Source organism: Loxodonta africana, chromosome 6 (assembly GCF_030014295.1).
Source record: "Loxodonta africana isolate mLoxAfr1 chromosome 6, mLoxAfr1.hap2, whole genome shotgun sequence".
Classification (NCBI taxonomy): domain Eukaryota; kingdom Metazoa; phylum Chordata; class Mammalia; order Proboscidea; family Elephantidae; genus Loxodonta; species Loxodonta africana.
The window spans coordinates 45,870,316-45,891,315 of record NC_087347.1 but is presented as its reverse complement, the minus strand read 5'-3'; the positions used below and the strand labels follow the sequence as shown (position 1 = coordinate 45,891,315).

The 21,000-nt window shown below is 38.4% G+C and overlaps 1 protein-coding gene across 5 annotated transcripts in view; it reads left to right on the top strand.

The window, feature by feature from the left end:
* The window catches only part of SPATS2L (spermatogenesis associated serine rich 2 like), a 187,462-nt gene that overhangs the window by 123,272 nt on the left and 43,190 nt on the right, over positions 1 to 21,000 (top strand). For all 5 annotated transcript variants that reach the window (XM_064286845.1, XM_064286846.1, XM_064286844.1 and 2 more), the window contains 2 exons: positions 692 to 741; positions 4,983 to 5,229. In XM_064286845.1, coding sequence (XP_064142915.1) covers positions 692 to 741; positions 4,983 to 5,229 — 297 coding nt within the window. The remainder of the gene's footprint in view (positions 1 to 691; positions 742 to 4,982; positions 5,230 to 21,000) is intronic.

The following is a 21,000-nucleotide window of genomic DNA, read 5'->3' as shown; positions in this document are numbered from 1 at the left end:
TGACCAGTGATTAAACATTTCTTTAAAAATGTTTTATAGCTTAACCAGGTTAAGCAGAATCAGTGCAGTTCCAGATATGTATATCAATGGGATTTGACAGAACATGGACGAAACTTGTCTTTTGATGAACTTCTTTTACTAGAAAGTGCAAGCCTTGTGGAGACCACATTCCATCCCTGTCCATGGTGACTAGAGCTGAGCATCATATAATCTGTCCTCCCTAACATCCTACAAGTTGTGGACATAATGAGTAGAGGCGTACAAAGAGCAGGAATGGTCAAACAGAAAGCCACGATTCACGTGGTTAATAACATTCAAAATCCCATGTTTGGTCCAGATAATCATTGGTATTTTTATTCACATATCAAACAGAACAATTTTAATTCTACCTATGGCAATGAAACTATCAGAAAATTCTCAAGATACATTTCATTTTCTCTGAGACAGTATAATGATAAAGAAGTAAGCTCCATGTAGTAGGGCTTAATTTTTTGATAAAACCGAGATCATGCAGTGAATTAAATGAAAATCTGGGAAATAGGAAATGAAACTGGCGTTTTTATTAAGGTAGGATGTATCAAAACAAATGAAAAGGTAAAAAAAATTGCTACCAAGATGGAAAGACAGAGATGAATTTTGTATGGTCTTTTATTATATGAATATATGTTGAAGATTCTTTGTCTTTGTCTAGGCAGTGCAATTCAAGTTCTAAAAGAGTGGAATATGACAGGAAAAAAGAAGGTAAGATTAATATTGATTGTAAATTAGTAACATCTTCGACCAAAGCCTTCATAGTTGTTATCATTTTAACAAGGCTGCCAATTTTATGCTTCTTTCGAATATGTTAATATGAAAACCCAGAAAGCTTCCAAATTCATGACTCTTAAATTACCAGCCACTGTCACTACTAATGCCCTTGCTTTCTGTTCAGTGTTTTTAACTACCAGGTGTGCTTAAGAAGCCTGAGAATTACTTGTTGTTGTTGTTCTGTGTGTGTAAGTATTAAGGGGCCCCAGCTGGAGAATTCAAAGGATTCAAGACATTAACTTCCCTGAACATATCCTGTAGCACAAAGGCAGAAATTAAGGAGTGTTTTAAAGACACTTGAAAAGCTCTAAATACATTTCTCATGTTTTTCCAACTGAAAGAATCTGTCCAAGGCTGCCCTAAGACACTATTTTGCTGAGTCCTAATTTTTTTTTTTTTTAAATTAGATCTTTACTAAAGGAAAAAAAAAAAATGCCTTAAAACCATAGTAAGTAAAGGAAAAAAAAATAACCTTAAAACCATAGTAAGTAAAGGACTTATTTTGCCTTCTTGAGAACACTGGTAGACTACTCTTTGAGAAAAGACGGCATGGAGATTTTGCTTTGCCCTGCTCAAAGTATTTTGCTTTTTTTCTGTAGTCATGAAGAGTTTTGACTTAGGGGCACCTGTGGAATGTGCCTGTATCCTAGTATGTACTGGTTCTCTCATGTCAGCACACACACTTCCTGACCCTGCGAGCACGCTCACCAGCTCCCGTTGCCATGGCTTGCCTTTTGTCCTTGGCCTGAAGTCTGTTTCATGACTGTCATAAAAAGCCTGCTTCTCTTTCCACAGTAACTGTCCCACCTAGTCCACTCTAACCCAGCAAGGCCATGTGTTGTGGGTATCCAAGGGTCTACAATCCCAGCCCATTCTTTCCCAGGAGGGAAGATCACAGGTCTGAGAAACAGATTTTGAACAAACACGAAAAGGTGTATTTCATAAAATCCTGAGATTACTGAAATTGCCAGAATCATCCTTTCCCCTTTTTTCCCCTCCTAAAAAAAAAAAATCCTAGTTCCAACAAAAAAAAAAAAAAATTTTTTTTTTTTAGTTCCTAGTGTTTTTTTTTTTTTAGTATATAGTTTTTTTGGGTTTTATTTTCATGTAGAATTTTTTTTTTTTTTTAGTTCCTAGTATATAGTTTTTTGCGGTTTTAGTTTCATGTAGAATAATAAGAATTATGAGTTTTTTTTAACCTTTGTATGCCACCATCTTTGACAATCTCTGCTTATCTTTAACCATAGCTTCCCAAGCTTCACTGAGAGGTGAAGATAATTTGCAGGTGATCGAAAGGAAGTATTTACACTTACGTGGAAATGTTTCAGATGTGCGGTTTGTGTATTACATTTGCCTGATGTGAAAAAAGAGCAGAAAGCAGCTGCAGACCCAACTCATTACTTAGTGTCTCTCTCAGAGGTTCAGTAGGAAACCAGTCTCCCCAGTCCAGTAGACACAGGGCTTGAAAACCAGAAGCCAACGGGGGTACCATGGGAGTGGGCACTGCTAGCCCTTTCCCTCACTGGTGAATGCACCTCTGGCACCCAGAGCAGCACTTACTTAAGGCCTATGATTCGAAAGGAAAAGAAAAGGACTGGGAGGAGGATTAACAACTGCTTTTTATTTCTTTTCAAACTGTGTTGAAAGGTTAAAGCCAGGGCTGATTTTTAGCTGGTACTCATGGATTCAGCAGGAGGTTCGGGTCTGTCCTGATGGGTCAGGCATCTGTTCTGATGGATTATGGGCCTGTACCATAAAAAAAAAAAAAAAAATTTTTTTTTTTTGTTTGTTTGTTAAACATACTATCACCCAGGTGCAAAACCAAAGTCAAGTAAAGCATACCACATAATATGGAACAGTGTCTTCTTAATTTCCCATTATATTATGATATATTCACCATTGAACATTTTAGGAGAGATACATTAAAACTCTGCCATATTGTGATAAGTGGGGTCTAAAAATTTGTAGTTGTCTAAAATGCAGGGTCATGTTATGTCTTAGGTTGGGTTCTCTAGAGAAGCAAAACCAGTAAAGCGTGTAAATATGCATTTAGATAGATTTATATCAAGCAACGGCTCATGTGGTTGTAGAGGCTGGAATGTCCCAAGTCTGATGCATTTAGCCACAGGGGCTGGCAAATCCAAGATCAGCAGGTTGGAGAACAGGGCTCTTGTTCACAGTCTGTGAAGATCGACGAATCCCAAAGATCAACAGGCAAGACCACAGGTAAGCTGCTAGCTCAAGTCCCAAGAACCAGAGATCAGATGAATAGGAGCCTGCTGCAGGATCTAGAGCAAGCAGAAAGCCACAAGCTTTGCCAAAATATCTATTTATATTCATTGCAGTCCACATGCCCAAGGAAACTTCCTTTCAACTGATTGGCTACTCACAGCAGATCCCATCATGGAAGTGATCACATAATATCAAATCTCATCATGGAAGTGATCACACCATCATATGACTGTCAAATCACTGAGGATCATGGCCCAGCCAAGTTGACATACAGTCTTAACCATTACATGTTATTTCCAGATAAATAAAATGAAGCCTTATAAAGTTTTGCAGCTAGCACTGAGAGACCCAGGAGTCAGGCTGCACAACCCAAATGTACGTGCATCCGGATCAATTTGGCATTACCTAGTTGTCTGCTCCAGTTTAAATATTGATGGGGATGATTATGGCCTCTGTGGTTGCCTGGAACTCTCTGGACAGTGGCAGAAATTCCAGGAATCTCCTGGTTAGTTAGCACCCTTTTGATAGAGTCAATATGGACTTTGGAGACCTACCTTCTGATTCCTCATTTTGCAAGGAGTTGCCTGCCTTTTTCCTACCACGCCTCAGTTTTATCTGCCCTCCTTCAGAGATGGTAGGAACCTTAGTGTCCTCCCCACCCCCACCATCTCCACTTTAAGAAACCAGAGCCAGCCTCCAATGAATGGGCAGTTAGCACAAGGTTTTACCATAGAAGGGTGTCAAAAAGTATTGCTACTAGGGTTCCAGTTCATACATGCATGGGTTTATTCCAAACAAAAGGTGTTTAAACATGTCTCTCTGATCAGTAGATGGCTGCAGACAAATTCTCTCAGTAATACACTTGTCTTAATTTCATTAGAGTGCCTTAAAAAAAAAAAATTTTTTTGTGTGCCATGGAAAAAAATGATTTTGAGGTCAGGGCTAATACCAGATTTTTAACAAAACTCAAGTGGCTATCTTCCCAAATCACTGAAGCTTTGCGACAAGTTTATGGGAATGCTGCCCCACGTAAAACAACAGTTTTTAGATGGATCGAGCATTTTAAGGAAGGTTGGGAAGACCTCAAAGATGAGCCAAGTGAGAGAAGACTGCTCAGAAGGTTATGGCAACTGGTTTTGGGACTCCAAGGGGGTAGTCTTGATAGATTTTCTTGAAGGGCACAGGATGATCATGGGGGCTTATTATGAAGAAGTTTTAAGAAAATTGAGAAAACTACATTGGTGAAAAAAAGGCCAAGAAAGTTAAGCTGAGGAATTTTTTTCCGTGACGACAATGCACCTGCTTATTCTTTGAGGGTAACAAGAACTGTCCTATGAGAATTTTGTTGGAAAACCTTACCCTGTCCACCGCAGAGCCCTGATCTTGCTCCTTCGACTTCTTTTGTTCCTAAAACTCAAAGAACATTTAAAAGTAGGTAAATCGAAGAGTGCAGAATTCTTCACGGAAGGGCTGGAGAGATAGAAACACCACCTTCAGAAGTGTATAGACCTAGATGGAGGATATGTCGAGAAACAATAACTTCACATTTTGGTATTTTTATTTAATAAAGATGTCTATGATTTTGTAGCAATAATTTTTTACTTACCCTTGTATTACCATTCACATAGGAGGAGTCTCAATTTTCCGAAATCATGTCTCAGCTATTAAAGCCATTCCTTGCCAGTTTTTCCTTTTAAGAGAGCCTTTTTGCTTACTATGTTTATGATGTAAAAGTTGATACAACTTATTGTAGAAAGAAGATATTTAAATTATGCAATTCAGATGATGAGTAATGAAGGTGTTTTTATCCATTATATTAAAACAGCCAGAAAGCAAAACAAAAAAAAAAAGGTAACAGATCTTATTTTGATCTCCATGTTTCACCTTTTATTTAAAGGGTCTGAGCTGAATAATAGTATCTTCTCCTTTGTTTCTCATTCTAGAACAATAAAAGAAAAAGAAGCAAGTCTAAGCAGCATCAAGGTAACAAAGAGGCTAAAGACAAGACAGAGAGGCCGGAAGGGGGGCCCCTGCAACCACAGGTGCCACAGATACAAAATGGCCACACACCCAGCTATGAGAAGGACAGCTCGTCCACTGACTCTGCCAACGAAAAACCTGTTGTTCTCCTGCGTGAGAAAAAGATCTCAATACTCGAGGATCCTTCAAAGGCACTTCGTGGGGTCACAGGTAAGTAATTCCTAAGTAAAATTGCTTAGGATGCCAAAGAAGAAAAGGATGCAGCAGATGGTGCTGTTGATAGTGTTGGAAGTGAAGAGTTGTTCTACAGTGTGCTGTGTGGATTCAGACAGTCTGGCCAGGACACGCCCAGGGGAGGTGAGGGAGGGTGTAACTGGGCCTTCTGCTAATACACTGAGGCCAAAGAATAAATGCTCGACCCAGCCCTGCACTAAGTCAGGGCTAAAAAACTCAGTGTTTTTCTAAAAAACACACTTCTAGTCTGTATTAAGGATCTGTGGTGGTGCAACAGTTAAGCACTCAACTGCAAACCCAAGAGTTGGCAGTTCCAACCCACTCAGCAGCTCCAGAGGAAAATGACCTGGCAATCTGCTCCCATAAAAACTACAGCTTAGAAAACTCTGTGGGGCAGTTTACTCCGTCACGTCGGGTTTCTCTGAGTTGAAATTGACTCGACAGCACCTGACAGCAACAGTCTGTAGTAGGATTTTCAGGAAAATGGAAATTCCTGTTGAAAGAAATTCTCTTTATAGCCCCTTTGCTGGAATTTACCTGTGATAAGTATGGGTAATAGGTGACAAAAGGAAATATTATTAAATGGTTTCCTTTTCTAAAGAGGGGACAAAATTATTTTAACTTCCTGGTATTTTATATTATGTGACAGAACATAATCTCCCAGGGTGTTAGGATCAAGAATATTAATTATTTGTGCCATAGCTGTACATGAATTAATCTACAAAAGCCTGTTTCCTAATCAACTGTATCGCTTGGGTACAACATTTCATGTCTAGTGTTTCATTTCTCCTTTTTGAAAATAAGGTAACTACTGGAATCTACTAGATAAGTGATTCTCAGCACTATCTAAACCAATGCCCCATTTTTATAACAAATCCTAAAATAAAATTTGTAAGTAATGTAACCTAGCTAGAAGCAGAATTTCAATAAAATAAAAATATAGGAAGTTAAGGAATAACTAAAATAGAAGACCTAATAAAGTGGCCATATGTTCACATCCACTTTCAAGGAATCGCTTTGCACTTAGACGTCAGACAGTAGTCAACTGGATATTGTGGACATTGTGTCTTTATATTTGACATTTGAAGTAAGATCCAAATAAGTGTATTTATATGTATATATGCATGGAATCAGAGCCCTGGTGACGCAGTGGTTAAGAGTTTGGCTGGTAACCAAAAGGCTGGCAGTTCAAATCCACCAGCCACTGCTTGGAAACTCTACAGGGCAGTTCTACTCTGTCCTGCAGGGTCAATATGAGTCGGAATTGACTCAATGGCAACGGGTTTTGTTTTATACATGGAGTCGCTGTGAATGGGACCACTACAAGTGCAGACTGACACAGGGATGTTGGTTGTCAGCTCAGATACCATGACTGCTAGTGTGACTAGTGGTGTGATTTTCCAAGCAGTGGAAAACTCTTGGGAAAGTTCTAAATACCATAAGTACCAAACCAAAACTGTCTTTGAGTTGATTCAGAGTTATAGAGACCCCACAGGATTTCCAAGGCCGTAAATCTCATGGGAAGCAGATGGTCACATCTTTCTCCCATGGAGCAGCTAGTGGTTTTGAACCGCTGGCCTTTCAGTTAGCTATCGATCACTTTAACCACTATGCCACCGGGGTCCTTCAGCATAAGTAGTCATCACTTAATTCACATAGTAAGTTATAGTAAAACTGTACAAAGAATACTTCACGTTCATAGGTAGGTTTACTCACTTAATTATAATTTTTAAAATAATCCTGAGTATCCAGGAGGACATGAGAAACTTCAGGACACAGGGCAGTTCTTCATTGTGCAGGACAGTCCTGTGGTTGTTATCTGCCCTCGCCCCCCGCCACGACACACACACAATCATTTTTAAAAGTTTAAAAAATGCTGGCTCAGTTTTTCAAACCACCTCCTAAGATGTGGGAGCTGTGTCAGTGAGAACCACTGTACCAGGTGATCCCCAGAGGTCTCCTTCTAGTTACAAAATCTTGACTTTACTGAATCAGTGGTTTTTTTTCTTTTAAAACCCCCCTCACATTCAAAGCACTGTGCTAGATGCCACAGTAGATTCAGAAAAGGATGAGGAGTAGTCTAGGCCCTGAGGGAGTCGCAGTCTGATATCATTGAAGAGATGGCTGTGGGTACACTGGTGAGTTTACGGTTTGGGGAAAGGAGATACCGCATTTGGCAGGGCGATCCAGGAAGATTTTATGGAGCAATGGGTACTGAAGGATCAGTAGACCTGTGGAGGTGAAGAGGAATTGGAGGGTTAGAAAGAAGTAGGAAGAACTTTACTGAACACTCTTGTATTTTGTACACCTACAGTGTATGAGGCAGTACTATCCTCTGAAAAACTGAAGATAAATACACACGGTACCTGCCCAGGAAGAGTTCAGTCTAGCAGAGGAGACAGAGGTGCAAACAGAAAATCGAATGGTGACACATACCAAATCCAGGATGCAGTGCGCATTAAATGACTAACATGCTGTGTAGCACACGAGCAAGTTCCTCAGTTGCTCACAAAGCACTAATTTTCTTCCATAAACACATTTTCTAACAACTTCATTAATAGTGAGGGCTGTAATTCAGATTAATCCTTACTACATGATGGTTTCTTAAAACCAAACAATGACAACAACAAAAATAACCCATTTCTGTTTTGAAACTGAATTCTCCAGTAATTTTTTTATTTCAATTTTTATTATGCCTATGGTTTTGAGAATGTTTTGATTTATAGCCAGGTCAGGAGAAAGAAATTAAATAATGGAGTGGCAGATTCCCAACTTTACTTGTTATTGCTTTCATGTGAATTACTTTCAAAATCTAATTACTCAAGTTGTTTTGATATCAATCACAGACTAAAAGCCTAGCTCGTATTATTTGTTCATTTACTTATAATTTAAACCTTCTTCTTAAAACAATTTCAGTAACTCTATCAAGTGTATGACATTAGAGCAAATTCAGTATAGAGGCACTTCGCTTCACAGTAGGTAGCTGCCTTGAAAGTTAAGTGCCCATCAGGGGAGTTCCCTGTACAAAGGGCTTTTGTAAACATTAGCATGAAACTTTCTGAAGAATCCTGCATTATCTAAATAGCCATCCCTTCAGTTTTGAAAGTTTAGCATGAAGGCATTGAGATATGTCAGTATTACTTGGTAATGTTGCTGATTCAGTACATATCTGTGTGCTTCATGTAAATTTTTCTGTTAAAGAATAAATGATGATAATAGAAGGCTATTGGATGTACTTGCTAAAGGAAATGAATTCTCTGGTTGACCGTTAAGTTCATTAGGAGCCCACTTATTATGATCATTAATTTTAAAATGAGATTGTAACTAAAAAAAAAAAACCCCAAAATCAGTTAGGTTTTTCCTTCTAAAATAAAGGTTCATTAGGAGATTGATGGCCGATGTCAAATGTCTTTAAAATGCCTGTATGATCTATTGAAAATCCTGAGAACTCTATTCAGTATTTCACAGAGGAGTGTAAGGCGTAGACACTCTGCACCTCATTTTGAGTAGAACATTGGGACTAGAACGGATGGGAGTAACCCTCTAGCCTGCCCCTGCATTTTATAGGTCAAGAAACCAAGGAGCCATATCTCTTAGTGACAGAGCTAAGAAGATAGTCCACACACTTAGAGCAACTCTCTGTAGTTTAGAAAAGCCTGACTCAAATCCATGTAATTTTATGCATACATTCAAGAGTTTCTGCTAAAAACATTGGCCCTTTAACTTCCAAAAAATGTATGATTGAAAAATTAGGGAAAAGTGATAATAACAAAGGAATATAATGATATTCTGTCCTTGAATGGGTTCTCATTATGAGCCTAAAAGAAACTTCCAGCCTACCAGCAGTAGAACATTTATCAAGCTTTCCAATAAGGAAACTGGCTCAAGAGAGCCTGCTCTGAACGCCCAGCTGGGCAGCAGGTTGTGAACACGTGCAGCGCGTGTTTTATCTTTTCATAACACCTTGACATTCAGGATCTCTCTTTTTAAGTCTTAAACAGAATCATTTTCTGGTAGGGGAAGAGTTAGCTTTAAGACAGATGCAGGTGGTTCAGGGGTGTTAGTGTGACTTCCCACATGAAAAATAACCACCAAAGGCATCACCATTCAGGCTGTAAATATAGCTCTGTCAAGTGGGACAAGGCTGCGTGTCGGCATGGAGCTAGAAGTTTGGGTGTTTGGTTTAAACTTAGTACAAAATTACTTCTTTAAGCCTTGGAGTGGTTTTTCCTTTATTTCAGTATTTTTAATATCAGCTCAAACTAAATCCTTTACATAAGCCAATTAAGATCATCCTGGATCCACATACGAAGTTAGACAAGGAGTAAATCAAGATGTATTTTTACTAAAAGTAATGCTAAAGATAATTTGTATTGCCAGGGCTCCATCTGAATGTCTAACGCACATTATGATCTTTTAGGGTCAGTTTTCACAAATGCATCTCATGCACAGCCACCACCCCCATCAGCGGAGGCTTGTATGTTGCCGGACAGGTTTCAGGGGAGCTTTCAGACTAAGACAAACCAGCAAGAGAGGCCTGGCAATCTACTTCGGAATACGAGCCAGTGAAAACCGTTTGTATGGATCACAGTGACCCGATCCGCAACCAAGCATGGGGGTGGTGCAGCGTTTCATTCCATTGCGTACAGGGTCACCGTGAGTTGCCATGTTTTGCTGAAGCATGTAGGTGCTTATCTCAGTGTAAACAAAAATAGGAATTCAGAATTGTCTATTGTCTTTCCTCCACTGGGCACAGTTCTCATTGAGTAGGAAAGGAGCAGGATTGTTGGCCACTAGGATCTTCATTGATATAAACTTTGGGATGGGGTTTTCACTTGTCTTCATGTCCTCTTGTTGGCCCCAGCAGGCTTTCTCTACATTCCTTCATCTTGTAAAGGATCCTGGGAAGCCAGATCTTCTCTTACCTGTTATTTTTGCAAACAGAGGGTGCCACGCTGGATTTGCTGACCTCGTCCAACCTGACTTCACAATCTGCCCTTTATCAAAGAACAGGACCAGTCCTGTCATTTTACCTTTACAGTGCAGATCTTATGTTCCAGCATGACACTGGCACGGAACTGCCTTCTCATTCTCACACTGAAGTACACCAAATGTCAGAAAACCGGGGTCTTGTTATTTTAGAATATTGTCTGCTCGTCCCTCATTTGTGCTTCCTGTACAAAAAATCCACCAGACTCTTTCACAGTATCTTTATGGTATGAGTTCCCTATAGGGTTTCCAAGGAACTTTTTTAGGCTACTTTTGGTCCTAGCTTCAAGATTATCTCCGCAGCTTCTCTAAGCCTTATGCTGGACTGAAGGATTAGAAAAGATCAGCAAGAAGAAAGCAGCTAGCTTAGAACTTTAATAGTAAAGCCAAATGTGTATATTCCAGGATTTCTGTGCTCCCAGTTCTCAAATGGAAGCAATATAATATAGTAGCTAAGAACAAGGGCTTTATATTAGACATGTTTGGTTTCAAATCTTGGCCTCATCACTTAGTAGCTATGCGATCCTGGACAAGTTAACCCTCTGTGTCTTAGTTTCTTCGCCAGCAAAATAGAAAATAGAACTCATACCTTACAAGGTTGTGGTGAACAGTAAAAGAGATATATAAAGCGATTGGCATAACATTAGGCACATAGGAACCCCTCAAATCATTGATTTATCCATTTGGTAAATATTTTAATCAGCTAAATGTACCAGGAATTCTTCTAGGGGACATGAACAAGACAACAAGGCTTTTGCCCCATGAGGTTTATATTCTATTTTGGATGTATGAGAAGGGGATGGATAATAAACCAGAATACAAGTGAGTTACCAGGATAATTATAGATAATGATAAATATTGTGAAGGCAGCAAGTGGGAGAGTGACCAGGGGAGGAGCAACAGGAGGTGCAGTGACTTCAGTAAGGCGATAACATGACCTGAGTATCTGAAGAGGAGACATTTAAACAGACCCAGATGCTTCAGTTCAGGTCTTCCCACGGCAGGTTATGGTGGTCTGAGCAAGCCAATGTTTCATCTGAACTTTAAGAATCTCAGTTAAAGCCCCTGGAGAGTAATAACCATGAAGCTATAATTAAAGATATAATACTTTATTAATATATACAGTTGGCATTAAGTGCATTATATGAGCATCCATTTTCAAAGCTGATATTTTAAAGCACAGAAGGTACACTTTATCATTATTCTCACTCCTCCTTAATTATTGTTTTAGCATCTAAATACTTGGTCTTAAATTCAGTCTTAACCTCAGCTTCAAGCAGCACAGTGTCTGAATTGTTCCAGGTGATATTAAGGAAGCATTAGATTATATTTTCTTTGATTTAGCGCCTTGCTTCCTTTCCCTGTGTGTGATGAGGCAAAGAAACAGAGACAGGCTGTAGTGACATGAGGGCGTGGGAAACATAAAACCCCTTAGGTATTTTCCTGTCACCTGAATAGAGTGAAACCCAGAGCTCCTCCCTTCGCCTCTTCATTTGAAAACCACTGCAGCAGAAACTACTCATCTCTGACTAGCTGATGCCTTCATAAAACTTCCCACTCATAACCTTGTTCAAATGATTTAAGTTACAGGCAGACTTAATTAAATGGAATGTGTTCCTTAAAAGAACAAGAGTTTTTTTTTTAAATTTTTAAAAGTTTTGAACAAAGATTTGAATGTCTCTATTAAAATGCAATAAGAATGAATTATGCCTATTTTTCAGGGAAATAAGACAATGAAACAAATCAAGTTAACATGCATACCTTGTGTCATTGACAGGCTAATACATTTACTTTATTGTCTATTATCTTTCAATGTAAATAAACCTATGAAGGTAGTAATGATGCCTGAGACCATGTAAAACAGTGTAAACAAAACCGAGAGATTTGTTTCCAATCTGAGAGCCACCAGTTTCATGCCCACTGAGCAGATCAAGTTTCCATAGGCTTCAATGAAATAATAAACTTAACTTGTATTTGATAAAGAAGTTATAAAAAGGCAGGACTGACGTGATGTCTGCTAAATAAACCTGTTTGTTTTGGCCTGTGTTCCAAAGTTATTGGTTCTCTGAATATCTGTTATTACCCTATCATGTAGAGACAGAAGAATGATGAAATGAATGCAAATCAGAATGTATAATAATTGTAATGTGAAAAGGGTTTTCTTAATCTTCATCACTAGACCATTACTCTGTAACATCTTCAGCGAGTTGTCTTTACTCACATTTCCTCATCTCTCTCTCAGTCATCAACCTGTTAAGATTTACAGCCCATCGCTCCACAGAAACTGCTCTCAGTAAGTTTACCAGTGATCTCCATATTACTGAATCTAGTAGACCTTTTTTAATCCTTACTTTAACTTCTCTGTTCAGCAACATTGAACATTGTTGAGCACTCTCTCCTTAACTATTCTACCTTTTCCCTTTGATCTCTGTGACATTGACACTTCCCTGATTTTCCTGTTTTTACTGCTTCTTCTCTGTGTCATTTGAGGGTCATTCTTCTCTACCTGTCTGCTAATTGTTGAAGCCCATCAAGGCTATAACCATTGCTGTTGAGTTGGTTGGCGACCCTGTAGGACAGAGTAGAACTTCCCCATAGGGTTTCCAAGGTTATAAATCTTTACGGAAGCAGACTGCCACATCTTTCTTCCATGGAGTGGCTGGTGGATTCAAATTGCTGACCTTTTGGTTAACAACCGAGTGCTTTAACCACTGTGCCACCAGAGCTCCCATCAAGGCTTAAACACCAAAAACCCAAACCCCTTGCCATGGAGTCGATTCCAACTCATAGCAACCCTGTAGGACAGAGTAGAACTGCCCCATATGGGTTCCAAGGAGCACCTGGTGGATTCAAACTGCCAGCCTTTTGGTTAGCAGCCATAGCTCTTAACCACTACACAGCCAGTGTTTCCCATCAAGGCTTAGTTGATCCTCAGTCCTCTCTCATATAAAAGCTGTAGTCTTTCCTTAGCTCCTTTCAACCATACCCTAGCTTTAATTATGTAAGATGGCTCACAAACTCATCTTTCCAGTCCTGGCTACCCTTTGAAGTCCAGCCTCTAAGTGAACCTTTTTACTTTGACGTTTCAAAGCACCTCAGACAACACTCGAAGCAAACTCATGATCTCCCCTCCCAGTCTTAGCTCTCTTATAGTATTCTCCACCTTAGTGCCCCATCTATCCAGTTGTATAAGCCAGAAATCTAGGCATCGATCATGATATCACCCTCTCTGTCACCCACCTGTGTCCAATTCATCACCAAGTCCTGTTGGTTTTCATATATAAATATTCCTAGAATTCATCCATTTCTCACCGCCTTTCCCTCTGCGTTCCTATCAAAACCACCATCCTCTCTTGCCTGCTATAGTAGTCTACTCATTAATCTGTCTGCATTTACTCTTGTTACCTTCTAAATCATTCTCTATCCTGTAATCTTTTAAAAACACAATCTTACCTGTTAGGGTAAAGACCAAAACTCTTATCCTGGCCGACATACCCAAATAGACAGGCTCCTGTGTCCCTCCCCAGCCTCCTTGCTTGGCATGCTCCCTTCTTGCTCTCCCTGCTCCAGCCACACTGGTCTCCTTTCAGTCCCTCATACTGACCACGCATATCATTCAGGGTCAAGTTAGGAGACAGAAACCATGCTGGTTACTTGAACAAGAAAAATGCAATATAAAGCATTTCTAACTAAACAGTATGAAATGGTTAATTACTAAAAAGAGTAAAAGACTTTAAGGGATCTAGAAGTAGTAAGAGAGCTGCTACCATCTTCAGACTGAGGAAGATTAGGCAAAAACTAAGAACTGGTAGAGGTATCCAAGGGCATGGACTGAGCTGATCTGTAGAAGAGGTCTGCCATTGCCAAGGGTGCGGAGAGACTGGAGCAGCTCAGAACAACTGCCCATGGGGAGGCAATGACATGAGGGTGCAGCTGAAGCTCTTCTGTATGGTTTCTGGCCTCCCCTTACCCTGAGTAATAGTAACGGTAGAGGACTAGAACATGGAAGAGCAGTGTATTCCTGTCCTTACTGCGTTACGGGGTTGCCTTCTACTGATGAAGCTAACATTCTGCTATCTGGCAGGAGAGAATTATTTACAGAATACATCCCCAGTATCACAAAGTAGGGCTAAGAAATGTGGATTTGAAGCTGAGAGACAATAACTTGATAACTAGCACGCTGGGCTTCCTCTGCCTCAAATTCTGCCCGCCCTGCCTGAGATACAATTCCTTGCCCTCTTCTTCTGGTTATTTCTAACTGAGTTTTCAGATCTCAGCTTGGGCGTTGCTTCCTCAGGAAATTCTTTCTTGATATCCCTGCATTAAATATGCCAGTTAAAGATTTCAGGACACTTTGTACTGTTCTTTCATAACACTTACCACAGTTGGCAATTTTATATTTGTGTAAAGTTTTGGTTAGATATGCTTCCCTATTAGACTCTAAGTTCTATAAAGGTAGGGACCATGTCTGTCTTGCAACTCTATTGTATTTCTAGTGCCTAGAACAATAACGACATTATAGGCACTCAAATGTTTATTTTTTTTCCTGAAAGAACAAACCTTTCTCATGGTCTCTGTTGAATTATTAGTGATAAAATACATGGAGGAGTTTAGGTTAATTAAATTTTTTTTAATTATAGTGTTGGTTTTTAAAGATAATTATGGAGTTTGTATTTCTGGTTTTAAAGGACAATCTAATAATCAAGGAAATTTGAAAAGTATAGGACTTTATAATAATTGAGGAAATGTGAAAACTATAGGAAGGTTTAAGGAAGAAAATAAAATAATCCTACCTTCTAGCAACTTCACTGTTAACTTTCATTTTTTTTTTAATTTTTTTAAATGCACAGATATATGGGATTCTTTTTTGCAAAAATCATATTGTACAGTATGTAAACTTTCGTATTCTTCATTTAATATGGCATTATGCATATTACCTCATAGCATTGGTTTTAATGGTTACATTGTATTTTTGCAAATCGGCCACATTTCTTTTAACTATTCCTAAACTATTGTCCATTGGCTTGTAATTATAAGCAATATTATAGAGAGTGCCTCTTGTGTATATATCTTTATGAATAACTATAATTATTTCCTTGGCATATGTTCTTAGAAGGGGAATTACTAGATTCAGAGCAAACGAATTTCTCAGTGAGCCATCCACAATGTTTGTTAACCAGTTTAAAAAGTTACTAGACCTGTGACCTATAATCAAGAGAAAATCTAGTCATTAGAAGCAGACCCATACATAACCCAGATGTTGGAATTAGTAGACAACAACACTAATTATAAATATGCTAAAAATTTTTTACTAAAAAAGATAGATATAATGGATGAAGATAAGGGGAATTTCATGAGAGAGATGGAAACTACAAAAAGAATCAAATGGAAACGCTAGAACTAAAAATTACAATATCTGAAAAGGAAAATTTCTAAGTCATCAGATATACTTAACCCTTTTATGACCCAGTTATTTTCTGCTTTGTATTTTTGGTTGATACCATGGGTTTCATTAATGGAAGCATTCAGAATCATTGAGTGTGACTGCATTTTAGGTAGGTAGTATGGATTTTTTTTTTTTTTCCTCACCACCTCCCACAAGCCTACCCTAAGAGTTTAGTGGTACTATGAAATACCAATAATTATACCCCAGAGTCCCCACCAGGTTCTATTGGTACATACATGTAACAAATAAAAATTTTCAAAATTTCTATTTCTCCTACCAATAATTCGGATACCTCATACGAGCTCTGTAAAAACAGTAATTTGCGGCACATGCTTGTTTCTTCGGCCTCAAACAGCCATAAAGGCACTGTCTTGTGGTACAGCAGCTTCCCAGTAAACTCTAAAGGCTGAAAAGTTCATGATCCCTATATGTACCGCTGGGCACAAAAGGGTTAACAGCAATTCGGACAGTCAGGAAGAAGAGATCAGTGAACTTGAAGACAGGTCAAAAGAAACTATCCAAACTGAAGCACAGAGAGAAAAACATTAACACACACACACACACACACACACACACACACACACACACACACAGAGCACTTCAGTGGCCTGTGGGACAATATCAGGCAGTCTTACATATATGTAATTGAAATCCCAGAAGGAGAGAAAAAAAGAGAATTGGGGGAGAATTTATGATGAAATAATTGCCACATTTTTTTTTAACTTGTTGAAAAATAACCCACATATCCAAGAAGAAGCTCAGCAAAATCCAAGTAGAATAAATCACAGAAACTTAAACCAAAGACTATCATAATCAAACTACTGAAAGTCAAAAATTAAAAGAAAATTTTGAAAGCAGCCAGAGGAAAAAAAGATGCATTGCAAATAGGGTACAAAAATATGAATAAAGGATGGTTTCTGGTGGCATAGTGTTTAAGAGCTCAACTGCTAACCAAAAGGTCGGCAGTTTGAATCTACCAGGCGCTCCTTGCAAACTCTATGGAGCAGTTCTACTCTATCCTATTGGGTTGTTAGGAGTCAGAATCGACTGGACAGCAATGGGTTTCTCATTAGAAACAGCAGAGACCAGAAGTAAATAGAAATACATCTATATAGTTATGAGGGCGAGGGAGCATAATTGTATATCCAGAGGAAATATCATTCAAAAATGAAGGTAAACTAGATACCTTCAGATAAACAAAAGCTGAAAGAATTCATCAACAGCAGATCTGCACCACAAGACAAGCTAAATGATGTTCTTCAGACTGAATGAAAATTGTATCAAATTGAAATTTGGTTCTGCCAAAAGAAATGAAAAACATGAAAATGCTAAATATATGGATGAGAATAAAAGGCTTCTTAATTTCTTTAAAAGACTGTTTAAAGTAAAAATAATACTATGTTGTGATGTTTAAAACAAATATAGAAGTAAAATATATGACAGGTCGTATATTTTATTGACAACAAGTCAAATATAAAACCACGGTGGGTAATTGAAATTATACTATTGTATGGTTCTAATATTATACATGAAGCAGTAAACTGTTGATTCAAAAGACACTGTGATAAATTAGTGCTACATGCTGTAATCTTTAGAACCTCTAAAAACATAGTTATCACTAAAAAGATAATACTAACAATTATTTGATTCATCTAAAAGAAATCAGGAAAAGGGAATGAAAGACTAGATGTGAGTCAAATGGTAAACATAACCCAATAATATTAATAATTAAATATAACTGGATTAAAAAATTAAAAGAGAAAGCTTGGCAGACTATAAAAGGCAGAGATTAGACCCTATTATATTCTACTGATCTATAATCAATGTTTTTAAATTACTAAAGAGATATTGTTTTAGTCATCTAGTGCTGCTGTAACAAAAATATCACAAGTAGATGGCTTTAACAAAGAGAAATTTATTCTCTCACTGTCTAGTAGCCTACAAGTCCAAATTCAGGGCATCAGCTCTGGGGGAAGGCTTTCTCTGTCGGCCCTGGAAAAGGTCCTTGTCACCAGTCTTCACTTGGTCTGGGAGCATCTCAGCACAGGAACCTCAGGTCCAAAGAACATGCTTTGTTCCCAGCGCTGCTTTCTTGGTGGTATGAGGTCCCCACATCTCTCTGCTCACTTCTCTTTTTTAGATCTCAAAAAAGATTGGTTTAAGACACTACCTAGTCTTGTAGTACTCATCAATGTAATTGTCACTAATCCATCTCATTTCATCATAGTGAAAGGATTTACAACACATTTGGAAATGACATGAAATGGTAGACAATCACACAGTACTGGGACTCGTGGCCCAGCTAAGTTGACAGATATTTTTTGGGAACACAATTCAATCCGTGACAGATATTTTACATTTTTTTTGTACTAAGTCTTCACATTTTGATGTATATCTGACATTTATAGCATATCTCAATTTGGACAAGCCACATTTCAAGTGTTCGGTAGCCACATGTGGCTAGTGGCTACCTTATTGAAAAGCATTGGTTTATATGAATCAACCGTCAGTCAGCCACAGGCTATTGAAATTCATGAGTTTACAAGATAGATAGGAAACTGATAGTATTTCTGGTAAATAATCTTAGAGGAAAGTCACTGTATCTAAGAAAGAACTCCCATGGTTCTGTTTGTAGAAGTAACAGGATTTGTGGTCAAAGTAAACACAAATCTGTAATGGCTGTGTAACTCTCCATCAATTTGCGTCTGAAAGAACCCTGGAGTTTTACTATAGTTGGAGACAGATCCGTACATCCATTGTATAAATATGCCAAAGTAATCTTTGAGAATTTCCGACCTTTCTAGTGCTCAGTGATTCCACCAGTAATGAGACAGTTTTTCAGGACCCTAAAAATATACTGCTACCTAGAGTTCTCAATAAATATTTTTTGAACAAATGATGACATGAACCAATAGCCCACACACCAGTTCTCTGATACACAAACAAAATGTTTTCAGCTCCAGGTTAATGAGCCTATGCCCATTTGCATGCTTGTCTTCTATTTGAAATGTTTTTGCATTTCAGCAGAAAAAAAATTTTTTCTCTCTTCTAAGGTCTTTATTTACATTACGTTATAATACCAAACCAAAAACCAAACCTGTTGTCATTGAGTCGGTTCCAACTCACATTGACCCTATAGGACAGAGTGGAACTGCCCTATTGAATTTCCAAGGAGCACCTGAGGGATAACTGCCAATCTTTTAATTAGCAGCCATAGCACTTAACTACTGTGCCACTAGGGTTTCCCTTATTTTTAAGAAGAAAACTAATGTACTTAGTATACTATGCACAATGAACTGTATTTTGGATTCTCAACCTATAATGTATCTCAAGACTGAATCTCTACTGCAGCTGGATCGGAGAGGGACTTGAAACCATCCTCGAGTTAATCATTGTTTTAACACAAACATGCATAGACTCATAATAAAATTAGTTTTTCATCTTTTACAACAGGGTTTCTCAAGGTGGGTGGAGCCACCCATCTCCACTCCAACAGAACCACCTGGGAAGCAGAATCCTGGGCCCACTGTACAATCAGAATATCTGGAGATGGTGTCTGGGAATTTTCATTTATAATAAGTCCTAAGGGGAACTCATACACAGTATAGTTTGACAACCACTGCCCTACCTACAGTGAAGTTCTGCTTTAGTCTAAATAAAGATAAAATTGCTTGCATACTACCATTTAGATCTCTTTCATTGCTGGAGGAAATGGCTGTTTCCAGTACTTACTTACTTTGTTTACCACCTTTATTAAACATTTCATGAGTACTGTAATTTCCCTTCAAGTAAATTTTAAAAGCTACTCATCATTAAACCCACAAGATGTGTGTGGTGCTTTCTTGATATATAGATAATAAATGATGGATTCATCTAGAGTCAAATTTACATTTATGATAAATGGGCTAATGCCTAAAATCAAATTGACTAGAACCCAGATCATATTCTTTTGCATGAAGGTATTCTTTTTTTCTTTTCTATGAAATCATTTTAAGTATACTTTAATTCAGTCAAAATTCTACAGTTATCTATTAAACCAGACACAAGCACTGAGGCTTCAAAAATGAATCAGATTTGTATCTTCACTTGAGGAGTTCGTAACCTCTGCAAGACAGGGAAGAGGTGCAGGCATAGAAGCTTTGTGTTAAAATATTATACGTTAAGTGTTGCATGATGCTGAACAGGTTTCAGCAGAGCTTCCGGACTAGGACAGACTAGAAAGAAAGGCCTGGCAATCTGCTTCTGAAAATCAGCCACGTAAACCATGTGGATCACAACAGTCCGATCCTGTTGCTCATCGGGTCGCCTTGAGTTGGAGGCTGACTTGATGGCAGCTAACGATAACAACCACAGGAGTACAGAGAAGTGGGTTAGGGTAACTATATGGAAAGGAGGCTGGGCTTCACAGAGATGACACTGCGCTCTATTTGAGTATAAGCCAAAGTATACCAGAGAAATGAATTGGTTCCTACAAGGTCATCCAGGACATAAGGAAGATCACAACTTGGGTCTCCCAGATCCAAGCGTGTACTCTTTCCATTAAACCCAGCTTTCTCCAAGAATCTGGCCTTCAAAAGCATGCTGCCTCCCTTTTCTCATGCCCAAAGCACTCTCTGGTATGAAGCAAGATATAAGATTGATACATTTCCTTTTCAGGCCACTAAGGTACCGTTTAATTCACTCCAGCAATAACTAAATAGGAACCTACTTTTAGAAGACACCAAAAGCAGCATGCTGCTAATTTATTGCCACATCTATTAAAGCTCCAGAGAGAATCTGACTCGCTAGATTTTAAATATAGTTGAGATGTTATGATGATGTTTCCTGATTTAAGCCCTTCATAAATTTGATAAAATGATTACAGGACCTGTTGTCACTTCATTCTTGCCCTATCTCCAATCACTCTGCTGCCTTCATTAATTCAGAATAAAATATTACAAGACATTAATGTAGCAATTGGAGATAGGAGGTCTTCATTTTTATAGCCTCAATATGAAGTCTTACTTAAAGATGCTGAAGTCTTTACTGGAATAGAAAAAAAATCTCCTCATCTCATGTAAGCCCTTAATAACCTCCTGGGGTAGTTACTGATGAGTAACATAAGGCTCAGAGATGTTAAGTGGCTTGCCCAAGAACACTGCAAGAAATTACCAGAACCAAAACACAAGCCCGGGTCTTACTGCTCCAAGTATAGGGCTCTTTCTAGTATAGTCTCTAATCTTCTGGAGATTCTCTTAAAACAGTTTCTTTACTGTTTGTAGTGAAAGGCATAATTGACAATATGACCTTGAAAGGCGTAATTGACAATATGC